Genomic DNA, 13,660 nt, shown 5'->3' with positions numbered 1-13,660 from the left:
AGATGGAAGGATGGAGTCAAAAAGATTTCAAGTGATCACGGCATGAACATACAGGAGGGCGAAAGGCATAAGGCATACACATGATAGGGTGAATTGGAATGATATGGTATACAGGGGTTGACTGGCAGTCAATGGACTAAACCAGGGCATGTAAAGTGGCTGGAGAAAACCATGGAAAGGTTTGCGGTGCCTGTTTTATGGATAGGGAGCTATAGTTTCAGTGCATTACACGTCACTACAAAATAAATGTGAGCAATGCAGCCTTTCTTCATATGTTCTTTGCTCTACCTAGCACATGTGGGAAACAGCAATCAATCATGAAAAAAAATTCAGTATACTCATTTATATGCATATACATAAAAAGTAGTTCAGTTCAACAGTACAACTGAACAAAGGTTCTAAGTGCTGTAGTTGCAAATATGTCATGGGCATAATTGAAGGTTCTGTCTATGGTGGTTAATAATGAAATGCAATTCTGGTGTTACTATGGAGTATCCAGGAGTCATGAGCAGTGAAAGACTGATTATTCTACTCTTGTTACATGAACTGTAAGTGTTCCCATGCTTTTAATGCCAACAAGATCATTTGGCCTGTAAATAACACTGCAAGAATTGCAAAACTTCATTACTATGCATTCAAATGTAGAAATTCTAGTGTCCCTTTCCCTTTAAGAACATCCATCAAAATCATCCATAAATTAATTTGCTATACAACTACAGGTACACCACCGAATTTCTGGCAACTGATGGTTCAGCACCTCCTTTAGTCCAGACAAAATTACGTGAGGGAACTTGAAATTAGTGCGGCCACCAGACTAGTTCACTGGCGTTGTGTGTAGAGTGCCCTTATTCACATTCTTTACACTGCACTTGTTGGTGGTGATACTGCAATTCTGAGATTCTTAGTTTAAATTTAACCCTAGCTATGGCTTCTAAGACGTATGAGAACATCATTCGTGTTGTCAAACGTAAACACCAGTCCATATCGATCCAAGATAAAGTAGAACTGTTGAAAAAATGGAACGTGGTGTTTCAGTGCATAAGCTGTGTGACATCTACAGTATTGGTTCATCAATTGTTTATAATATATAGAAGCAAAGGGAGAAAATATTGAAATTCTATGCAGACAGCAAATCCAAGAAGCAAATGATGATTAGAAAAACTATGAAAGATGGTAAGAGCACTGGGCACGATCAAGTGATGATGGAATGGTTTTGACAGCGTTGAAGTGATGGAGTGGATTTGTCAGGTAGCATGATAATAGACCAGGCTAAGTTGTTCCATAAAGAACTTAAATTACAACATGAGCATGACCATAGTGAAGGATGGCTTCAAAGATTCAAGAAGCATCATGGAATTTCCATGAATAAAGTGTGCGCAGAAAAGCGGTATGCAAACCACTAAGGAACTGCCAAGTATGTGGATGAATGTGCGAAACTCATAGCTGACGATCATCTCAGTCCTAAGCAAGAGTATAATGTAGACAAAACTGCATTATTCTGGCGGTGCATACCTAGGAAAACTCTAACAATAGAAGACGAAGAAGACCCCACAGGATTCAAACAATCTAAGGACAGACTTACCATCTTAGGGTGCTCAAACATTTGATATTTGATCAATTTGAATTTCAAGCATTCCATGGTATACATTAGACACATGGGAGATGGATAATTAGTGGGTTAGAGGTACGTTGATGAATTATTGTTACGTGACCATAGTTGGTCCAGCAAAATGGTTAATCCAGAAAGGTTTTGGAACCAAGAGTGCCAGAAAATCAGTGGTGTACCTGTATATGGCATACAAATGTTTTGAATTATATGAAAAAATATTATTTCACTTAGCACTGATACAATATAAGAAAACAATACATGTTAGGTTTCTTCATCAATAAAAAGATAGGTGGTTTAATCTCCCCTTTGCAATTTTTGCTTTCACTCACCATTGCTCCTGGATTTAACAGTGAAATAAAACTAACTACTTAAAACTTTATGCAATTTCAGTTTTTGAAACCTTCAGCAAGATTTGGCCTTGAGTGTTGCTTTGTTAAATCATTCAAAACAAATCTTATTTATCAAAAGAAAGACTTCACAAAATCTCCATCTACAAAAGAAATATGAATCAATCACTGGATGTTAGAGCATTATCAACATTCTAAAAATGTAGACATAAAGAATATATACATATACATTATAAAACCTATGCAATATGATTTTCTCTTGCTACCAGGGTGCATAAATTACAGTAAGATCATCTAGAAGTTTCTAATCAAACAATCTAATTTTCTGGTTAATCAGTCAACAACTATGCGGGCCTTCCCAGCTCACACTGGAACTTATAAAAATAGAAACTTACAAAGCTGAAGTTTATGTAAAATATGTAAAGACAGTACAGAATTAAAGCTAATGCAAGTAATAAGTAATAAATTAGAAGGCTTATATATATATATATATATAAAGCTCAATGCTGGGAATTCTTTACTGGCAGCTGGGGTGAATATAAAATTTGCATATAATTGGAGTCTGTTTAAAGGAGATGATTTTGGATATGAAAATGAATTAAGGTAATGTTTAGCTGTAAAGTGAGTGGTAAGCAAGGGGACAGGATTTCTGAAGAGTAATAAGAAAAATATAGCTAGTACAGCTATTTAGAGAGATAAATGAGTTACTCTTAAGGTGAGAAAGATGTTACCTTCCCCTAGTAAGTAATGGCTAAGGATTAAGAGAAGTGGTGGAAATAATATCTCAGCTGCTGACTAATCTGAGCAAAATTATAAAGGGTGAAGCATCAACTAGATATCAAAAAGATTAGTCTAGAAAACAAGTACACCATGTACCGAAGAAATGTATCTTGGAAAGAAAAGGTATGTGAAAGAAAAACTAAAATATGTCTCAGGAAGTATGTTAACAGGTAGAGTTATGCATATTCTAAAAAACAGGGAATCTATTACATGATAAAATGAAAAGTCCAGGAAATTATGATTAAAAGATGATTAAAGATGCACAAATTAAGTAATGTAACTGCAAAGTTGTAAATGCATTTCAAATAGGATAAAAGTGTCAGATCTGAAAGAAATAATATCAGTCAATCCTGTAACTTTTAGAAATACATCTAGCTTCCAAAAACTTTATTTACGAGATTCATATGGAGAGGCTATGTTTACTGCACCCCAGCCACCACTGCCCACAGGAGCTTCCAGCATACCTGGACTACTACAGAGTGGTCTGCTGCTACAGTCCTGAAGGACTGCATACACAAGTTCTTCAAGACAGCAGTTGCAGACTTTCATATGTAGCAGCAATAATATTTTGTTTTGCAGCCAAGACTTAACACTCCTTGGTGATGAAATCTATGATCTGCCACTGTCTATATGCTATGTTCTCACTGTGCAACATCCATACTGAACAACGATGTAGTCTGACAACTTGAATGATTTCAGTCACAATGATCAAGTCTATGCAGAAATACTTCATGTTACAGTTCCATCACAGACAACTTTTGCAGCCCTTGTTATGCTGCACTGTGAAGGCTCGCTATCATCTAAAAATTTTTCTCATCATGCGGCTGTTGTACAAGTTATCAACAGCATCTTGTCTAAAGAACAGAAAATATAATAACAGTCTGTATTTCCAATCTGGACTTACTTGGTACAAAGGTAACCTCTCCACCTTATGAACACAAAAAGAGACAGAGAGAAGGGTGAAGGTTAGTAGAAGGTTAAAGACAGAAAATCTGTTTATACTCAGTATAATTTAGACTTGTATATGTACTAAATTTGTTGGCTGCACTAATTCTATTTTCTTATAAGGTCATACAAATCAAAACAGTGTTTATAATCTGAAATACCAATTTCAAAAGATATTATCATAACAAAATAATATGTATCATATAAATACTCATCGATTTGATTGTGTAATTATTCATGACCAGAAGTCACGAATACTGTGCTACAAGTTTATATCGTTAAAGTCTTTATGAACTGTGTGTTAGGAATAGCGAGCACACTGTGGGGCAGGTCTGGCTGTAACCTCAATGTAAGCCATGCAGATAATGAAATCACCAGATTCAGGGATTCAAGCAAGCCTTAGCCTCAAACTATGTCACAATTACTGTTTAACATCTGACCATTTATTAGTGCATTTCTTAAGTCATGCACACTGTATTTCTCTCACTTTTCTACAACATTTCCTGTATAAAAATCAAATCTTTAGCTCTATAAAAATAGTTCTTTCTCTAAAGAGAAAGATGTACAGTCATCTTTAAGGTAATGCACATTCCATTATCCCTGTTCACTACAATAAATTTCTTTGCCCTGTTACGTAAAAATTCATCTTGAACACCCTGAAACTTGTGGATTACCATACACAATGGATATAGATATTCATATACATTATAAAATATAAACATGCAACATGCATATCACACGGCCATCACCACCACGGTCGCAAGGATGTTACCTACTTGTTCGGCCTACCAATTGGACAGCGCGGACTCCTTTCCTGAATAATGCCACTAAAGAGAAGATAGGAGTTAGTGCGGGCAGGACAAAACACATGCACCACCGCCCACAGCAAAGATAATGGAAAAGATAACAAAACTGATATCATACCTTTCTTCACTCACCTCTGCCTCACTCACTCTCTATATTCAGTGTGGGATGGGAGAGGGGTTACTCTATTAGTGTGATGTGAGTAGTGGCAGTTCATCAACTTGTCTTTCTTCAATAAGCCTCAGCTTCAGGGATATCATTCCAATATTAAAAATATACTGCACTTTATTTCTCACTCACTGAGGTGTAATTCTGCTCCTTATTACTTACTTCTCCAAATCCAATTCCACTGATATGTATCTAAATGAACATATATCTCAGCAAACTGTATCCACAAAGCTGATACTTGATGGTAATGGCATTGATGAAGGTAGTGGAGTACCAGGTCTGCCCACCCACCTGCCCAACCCACAGAATGCCCATTGCACAAACACTTCACCAGAGGCACACCTATGCCAGCAAGATCATGCTCATCATCCACCTCTGGTATACCAAGCTGTTACTAGCATTAATTTCTGTAGTGTTTTATTTAGGAATGAGCCTTCACAAAATCTACTTCATTATTAGGTAATAACTAACATAAATGCAGATCTAGGTGGTCCTACAGTGATATAATTGACAAATAAAAATAATTCAAGTGACAATTAGTACTATACATTATTGTGTCTAAAATTCTTAGTCCTGATCAAGAACCAACTTATCCAAATAAGCATGACTGTAAGTGCAGGAAAAGTTTTTCTCTCTCAATTGTTGTGATAAACAGTCTTAGCTATGATACTGGTGGCACAGGTAATATGGCAAGGTGAATGTTGTCTTGGCCACTAGCTGATGCCAGCTGTGGGTGGGTGGAGTTGGCAGAGAGTGTTGAAGGTTAGGGTCAGATAGGAAAAGTGTGGAGCAGGGATAGGGGTAGGGGGCAAGGGGTCCTAACCCATATAAGGCTGCCCTACAGCATGACTTAGTTCCCAGGATGACTCAGCCCTTAGCTGGAGTTCTGGGTAGGCCTCCTTGCCACCTCAACCACAAAGTCATAATTCATGCATAGGAGCAAGCCAAAGGAAACTTTGGTAGCAGTTTGGTAGCAATGCTGCCGTGCACAACTGGTTGGCCAAGACCTGGGGGTCCTTCAGAGGATGGAGGGGGGTGTGAGAGGGTCTCTCACCCCCCTTTCTGAGAGGTGTAGGACATATTAGTAGGTAACCAGACCAGAAACTAGGAACCTTATACTGTTTCAATAAAGCTCATTCTCCTAATGACAAGAGCTGGACAATGGGCCAAATTGGAGCATCAACTAAGGCTCGGCATCAGCGTTCACGTCGCAACTCAAGTTTTCATGCAGAGCCCGTGGTGGAGGAGGGAACTATTTGCCGCAACATGGAACCCTGGCAAAAAGACTAATCTTTGCGCCACTAGTGAATACTCACACACGTGAAATTTGGTATTTCATTCCACTATCTAGCATCTTAGGGACTAAGGTGAAGTTCTTAGGATATCTATTGTGTGTGAATATTCTATATAGGGGTAACATGGTTAAAACTGATAATAATATCAGTGACTTTGTTAGTGGGGAGGGCAACACTGGCCTACCCTCGCTCCCCGGCCCGCTTTCCACCATGAGGGGCATAAAGTTCTTCATGAAACCACTTGCTTGAAGCAAATTTCCGATGTCTGTAAGGGAACGGACAGCGCCACTGTAATGTTCGCCATAGCTTACGAGGTACGCAGTCTCAACCGCCACTACCAAACCTTAAGGTACTTTTGCTACCATCATAGTTTTTGTATTTATGAACAGAAACTACATACTGAGGTATCTTTCTGTTTTTAATATCTAACCAGTTTCTTCCACTTAACCAATTTTGAAGTGGGACCAAAAACTGAATAAATCTAATCAGTAGCAAAAAACACCTAAGGAGTGGAGCAACACAGTCACACGTGCCGTAGTGATATTTACCTCTCAAGTAAGTATACAAATGAGATGGATAAGTCAAGGCTAGATATAGGTCACAACATAAATCAGCAGAATAGCAGAAGCTGGAGAAGAGCATATAAGCAAAAGAAAAATGGGTTACAGTGAATACATGATTGAAATCAAAGATGATAAAAAAATATGATTGTACATGATCTTAAAACAGAATTGTGAAACAATATTGCATAGTTATCATTAGGTTAAGGAACAAATAATTATCAAAGCCTGTTAGACACTCCTAGGCAAAGAAATGGCATTTGGAAAATATAATGAGTTTAAGGAATAAAAATACCAACAATATTTGTCTTGAGCAACTAAAGTAAGAGACACTATACACTTTAACACTTCAAGGCAAAGAAATAGCTTGTAGAAAATATGAGCTTCAGTAATCAGCTGACAAATATGTGTTGTCTCGAGAAATCAAATTAGGTGGATCTATTGCTAACTGTAAAATATAACTAAAGAAAGATTATGTTATCAAGAACATAATATGAATTTTGTGAGTTTAAAAGGGATTTATGTTTAACCAGCAAATGAACCAACTGAAAAGGTACATATTTCCAGCTACATAGGTTTTGAGAACAATCATCTGCCCAACTAATGTTAACTGAACTCAGCTGGGGGTAGAAAAGTTGAAATTCTAGTTGAATATCATGAATGGCATAAATCAAAACCCAAGCATTACAAAAGCATGAAAAATATGTTAAGATGAGGGACTGTTCCTATGGCATGAAAATAAAGGGATAAAACATGATGCAGAAAATGGTGTTAAGATCTTCAAAAATTGGCATAAAAAAAAAGCACAAAAAACTTCAGTGAATGAAACCAAACAATTATACAGTTATCTGGTCATATGCATTGCAATTTCAGGTAATTATAAATGATTAAGCAAGTGCAAAATATAGGTTTTGAAAATCTGAACCTTTTTTTTTCCAGGCAGTGTCCCACAATAATGAGAGATTCTCCAGGATATTCTCTAAGGGTATAAGTGTTAGGACCATTCAACCCTCATTGCTTCGAGAAACTGCTGGCCTACCCTATTCTTCATTGTCGACTCAACCTTAACAATAACAGCTTGTTCATCTCAGACCCACCTTCAGCCAATTACAGACTACCACCAAGAGAACATCACTGACCTTCTCCTCCTGGACACCTAACACCTCAAAATTCACTGATTACATATGTCAACCCAAAAGCAGTCACACTTGATGGAAAAAAAGATTTTCCAAAACAAATGGGGATGGCAGGGCAGGGGTACGAACACCAGAAAAAAAATCATAACAGGATACCGGCTAAGAAAGAATAGGATTTTCAGGTTTTATGAACCTACCTTCCTCTTCTCTGTAGTCTGTCCCATGAGCATAAACCCATACCTACATGAAGGGGTTGGGTTTAGAGAAAAACTTTCCAATAAGAAGATTAGCCATAAATGCAAAAATAAATACCTTTAGTGGTGGAGTCTGCCTTTCTTGAAGGAGGAATCTCCAAGCCACACATATTAGATCCATAAAGTCTAAACTACGGTTCCATATAACAAAGGTGGTAGATGAGTGTCAAAGGCCTGTTTTTGTTCATTTCCCTTAATCAAAGATGTCCAAGAATATATGAGTGCCAAAGACCTCCTCTTCTTTTTTAAATTCCTCCAATGAAAGGCTCTTGAAGAAGGTTAATGTACAGGCCACCTTCCCCATATCATGTGGTCTAGCATAAAGCCCAGGCTGAGCCAACAAAGTGAGTTTCTTAATCCACATGAGACATTCCTTGCTGAAAGGGGTTTCAAGGTTCCAGGGTTCACAAATAAATGGGTCTCTCAATAGTCTCGGGAGAAATCAAAAAGGTCTCTGCGAGATTTAATTGGGTATTAGGCATAATGTTCTCTTGATGAAGTCTTCCAAGATTTGATGACAACAGAGCAATTTCTAATTCATTTGTTTCATTCTTAGCAAAAAATCCAAGATTAGGGTTTATCTTAACCCATGAGAGATCGCCATCAAAAAGAAGAATCTTGTGTCTGGGAATAACATGTAATTTACAAACTTCTCCTAGAGCTAAAGGCTATAACGAATAGAGTTTTTGAGAAGCTAAACTGCCAAAAAGACTATCTAAACTGTAAATGATCAATGACTTTTGAAAGCTCCCGCTTGGGTTACAGTGGGTAAGCAACTGGTTTCCTAAGAAAGAATGATCAGAAGCATTTGTCTTAAACAGCATCTGTCATTTCAACACCAGAAACTACAGACAGTTCTCGAAGAGCACTCTTACAAGAAGCAATAATGGTTATTTCCTTGTTAAGAAAAGGATAGAGAGGAGCTTCACACATTAGGCTTCATTCAAGTCCAAGACATCACTTCTTCAAGGAGGGACTGAAAGGCTTTCCAGACTGATTGGTGCTGTCTTTAAGCAGTGGGATGAATGTCATGTAAAAGGTTAAATGTCAGGTAATCTCCAACCTCTGCCTGTAAAAATGTTTGTGAAAATCCATAAATGCAAATACTAGTAAGAGAATCTGTATAATACCAGAATCCTGGTCACAATCCTGCAAAAAAGCTGAAGAGGTCTTGAAAAACCTGAGGTATCAACCAAAGAGTATGGGACAGCTGGAGTCAGATACCAAGATTGTTTGACCCACTTTAGGGCCAATATCACCATTCAACTCTGAAAACCACTACTCTAGGAAGAACTTTTCCCAGATGTACTGAGGGAAAAGATAATTCTGGTTCCAATGATTCCATATGAATAAACTGTCTGTTCCAATTACCCCTTTCATCTATAACTGGACAAACACACACACACACACACACACACACACACACACACACATACACATACACACACACACACATATCATTATTATATTTTATCATTATACTTTGTTGCTTTCTGCCATGTTAGTGAGGCAGTGCAAGGAAACAGACAAAAGAATGGCCCGACCCCCCCATATACACACGTATATAAATATACGTCCACACATGCACATATACATACCTATACATCTCAACGTATACATATATATATACACACAGACATATACATATATACACATGTACATAATTCATACTGTCTGCCCTTATTCATTCCCATCGCCACCCCGCCACACATGATATGACAACCTCCTCCCCCTGCATGTGCACGAGGTAGCGCTAAGAAAAGACAACAAAGGCCACATTCTTTCACACTCAGTCGCTAGCTGTCATGTATAATGCACCGAAACCACAGCTCCCTTTCCACAACCAGGCCCCACAAAACTTTCCATGGTTTATCCCAGACACTTCACATGTCCTGGTTCAAACCACTGACAGCACATTGACCCCAGTATACCACATCGTACCAATTCACTCTACTCCTTGCATGCCTTTCACCCTCCTGCATGTTCAGGCCCCGATCACTCAAAATCTTTTTCACTCCATCTTTCCACCTCCAATTTAGTCTCCCACTTCTCGTTCCCTCCACCTCTGACACATATATCCTCGGTGTCAATCTTTCCTTGCTCATTCTCTCCATGTGACCAAACCATTTCAAAACACCCTCTTCTGCTCTCTCAACCACACTCTTTTTATTACTACACATATCTCTTACCCTTTCATTACTTACTCGATCAAACCACCTCACACCATATTGTCCTCAAACTTCTCATTTCCAGCACATCCACCCTCCTGCGCACAACTCTATCCATAGCCCACACCTCACAACCACATAATATTGTTGGAACCATTATTCCTTCAAACATACCAATTCTTGCTTTCTAAGATAACATTCTTCACATAGTTTTCAACACTCCCAGAACTTTTGCCCCCTCCCTCACCCTATGATTCACTTCCGCTTCCATGGTTCCATCCACTGCAAAATCCACTCCCAGATATCCAAAACAATTCACTTCCTCGAGTTTTTCTCCATTCAAACTTAGCTTCCAATTGACTTGTCCCTCAACTTTACTGTACCCAATAACCTTGCTCTTATTCACATTTACTCTCAGCTTTCTTCTTTCAAACACTTTACCAAACTCAGTCATCAGCTTCTGCAGTTTCTCACATGAATCAGCCACCAGCGCTGTATCATCAGCGAACAACAACTGACTCACTTCCCAAGCACTCTCATCCACGACAGACTCCATACTTGCCCCTCTTTCCAAAACTCTTGCATTCACTTTCCTAACAACCCAATCCATAAACAAATTAAACAACCACAGAGACATCATGCACCCTTGCCGCAAACCGACATTCACTGAGAACCAATCACTTTCCTCTCTTCCTACTCGTACACAAGACTTATATCCTCGATAAAAACTTTTCACTGCTTCTAACAACTTGCCTCCCACACCATATATTCTTAATACCTTCCACAGAGCATCTCTATCAATTCTATCATATGCCTTCTCCAGATCCATAAATGCTACATACAAATCCATTTGCTTTTCTAAGTATTTCACACATACATACTTCAAAGCTAACACCTGATCCACACATCCTCTATTTCTGAAACCACACTGCTCTTCCCAAATCTGATGCTCTGTACATATATATATATATATATATATATATATATATATATATATATATATATATATATATATATATCTATATATATACATATGAGAGAGCTTGGGAAGTGAGTCAGTTGTTGTTCGCTGATGATACAGCGCTGGTGGCTGATTCATGTGAGAAACTGCAGAAGCTGGTGACTGAGTTTGGTAAAGTGTGTGGAAGAAGAAAGTTAAGAGTAAATGTGAATAAGAGCAAGGTTATTAGGTACAGTAGGGTTGAGGGTCAAGTCAATTGGGAGGTGAGTTTGAATGGAGAAAAACTGGAGGAAGTGAAGTGTTTTAGATATCTGAGAGTGGATCTGGCAGCGGATGGAACCATGGAAGCGGAAGTGGATCATAGGGTGGGGGAGGGGGCGAAAATTCTGGGGGCCTTGAAGAATGTGTGGAAGTCGAGAACATTATCTCGGAAAGCAAAAATGGGTATGTTTGAAGGAATAGTGGTTCCAACAATGTTGTATGGTTGCGAGGCGTGGGCTATGGACAGAGTTGTGCGCAGGAGGATGGATGTGCTGGAAATGAGATGTTTGAGGACAATGTGTGGTGTGAGGTGGTTTGATCGAGTGAGTAACGTAAGGGTAAGAGAGATGTGTGGAAATAAAAAGAGCGTGGTTGAGAGAGCAGAAGAGGGTGTTTTGAAGTGGTTTGGGCACATGGAGAGAATGAGTGAGGAAAGATTGACCAAGAGGATATATGTGTCGGAGGTGGAGGGAACGAGGAGAAGAGGGAGACCAAATTGGAGGTGGAAAGATGGAGTGAAAAAGATTTTGTGTGATCGGGGCCTGAACATGCAGGAGGGTGAAAGGAGGGCAAGGAATAGAGTGAATTGGAGCGATGTGGTATACCGGGGTTGACGTGCTGTCAGTGGATTGAATCAGGGCATGTGAAGCGTCTGGGGTAAACCATGGAAAGCTGTGTAGGTATGTATATTTGCGTGTGTGGACGTATGTATATACATGTGTATGGGGGGGGGTTGGGCCATTTCTTTCGTCTGTTTCCTTGCGCTACCTCGCAAACGCGGGAGACAGCGACAAAGTATAATAATAAAAAAAATATATATATATATATATTATCATGGTATTGCAGTGGAATTTATCAAAAAAGGGGGTGACTGTATTATTGACTGGTTGGTAAGGTTATTTAATGTATGTATGACTCATGGTGAGGTGCCTGAGGATTGGCGGAATGCGTGCATAGTGCCATTGTACAAAGGCAAAGGGGATAAGAGTGAGTGCTCAAATTACAGAGGTACACGTTTGTTGAGTATTCTTGGTAAATTATATGGGAGGGTATTGATTGAGAGGGTGAAGGCATGTACAGAGCATCAGATTGGGGAAGAGCAGTGTGGTTTCAGAAGTGGTAGAGGGTGTGTGGATCAGGTGTTTGCTTTGAAGTATGTATGTGAGAAATACTTAGAAAAGCAAATGGATTTGTATGTAGCATTTATGGATCTGGAGAAGGCATATGATAGAGTTGATAGAGATGCTCTGTGGAAGGTATTAAGAATATATGGTGTGGGAGGCAAGTTGTTAGAAGCAGTGAAAAGTTTTTATCGAGGATGTAAGGCATGTGTACGTGTAGGAAGAGAGGAAAGTGATTGGTTCTCAGTGAATGTAGGTTTGCGGCAGGGGTGTGTGATGTCTCCATGGTTGTTTAATTTGTTTATGGATGGGGTTGTTAGGGAGGTGAATGCAAGAGTTTTGGAAAGAGGGGCAAGTATGAAGTCTGTTGGGGATGAGAGAGCTTGGGAAGTGAGTCAGTTGTTGTTCGCTGATGATACAGCGCTGGTGGCTGATTCATGTGAGAAACTGCAGAAGCTGGTGACTGAGTTTGGTAAAGTGTGTGAAAGAAGAAAGTTAAGAGTAAATGTGAATAAGAGCAAGGTAATTAGGTACAGTAGGGTTGAGGGTCAAGTCAATCGGGAGGTAAGTTTGAATGGAGAAAAACTGGAGGAAGTAAAGTGTTTTAGATATCTGGGAGTGGATCTGGCAGCAGATGGAACCATGGAAGCGGAAGTGGATCATAGGGTGGGGGAGAGGGCGAAAATCCTGGGAGCCTTGAAGAATGTGTGGAAGTCGAGAACATTATCTCGGAAAGCAAAAATGGGTATGTTTGAAGGAATAGTGGTTCCAACAATGTTGTATGGTTGCGAGGCGTGGGCTATGGATAGAGTTGTGCGCAGGAGGATGGATGTGCTGGAAATGAGATGTTTGAGGACAATATGTGGTGTGAGGTGGTTTGATCGATTAAGTAACGTAAGGGTAAGAGAGATGTGTGGAAATAAAAAGAGCGTGGTTGAGAGAGCAGAAGAGGGTGTTTTGAAATGGTTTGGGCACATGGAGAGAATGAGTGAGGAAAGATTGACCAAGAGGACATATGTGTCGGAGGTGGAGGGAACGAGGAGAAGTGGGAGACCAAATTGGAGGTGGAAAGATGGAGTGAAGAAGATTTTGTGTGATCGGGGCCTGAACATGCAGGAGGGTGAAAGGAGGGCAAGGAATAGAGTGAATTGGATTGATGTGGTATACTGGGGTTGCTGTGCTCTCAGTGGATTGAATCAGGGCATGTGAAGCGTCTGGGGTAAACCATGGAAGAAGAGCATCTCTATCAAC

At 39.4% G+C, this 13,660-nt stretch overlaps 1 protein-coding gene across 48 annotated transcripts in view; it reads right to left on the bottom strand.

The window, feature by feature from the left end:
- slo (calcium-activated potassium channel slo) overlaps positions 1-13,660 on the bottom strand; it is a 1,069,848-nt gene that overhangs the window by 354,767 nt on the left and 701,421 nt on the right. For 24 of the 48 annotated variants that reach the window (XM_071687050.1, XM_071687052.1, XM_071687045.1 and 21 more), the window contains exon 15: positions 6,133-6,213. The exons of 16 other annotated variants lie outside the window; for them this stretch is intronic. In XM_071687050.1, coding sequence (XP_071543151.1) covers positions 6,133-6,213 — 81 coding nt within the window. Of the gene's footprint in view, positions 1-4,457; positions 4,509-6,132; positions 6,214-13,660 lie in introns of all 48 variants that reach the window. 8 more of the 48 variants (XM_071687065.1, XM_071687094.1, XM_071687093.1 and 5 more) reach the window with 1 other exon arrangement.

This window comes from Panulirus ornatus, chromosome 43, assembly GCF_036320965.1.
Source record: "Panulirus ornatus isolate Po-2019 chromosome 43, ASM3632096v1, whole genome shotgun sequence".
In the NCBI taxonomy this organism is placed as follows: domain Eukaryota; kingdom Metazoa; phylum Arthropoda; class Malacostraca; order Decapoda; family Palinuridae; genus Panulirus; species Panulirus ornatus.
Note: the sequence above shows the minus strand (reverse complement) of the source record. Positions and strands in the feature narration are given on the sequence as shown.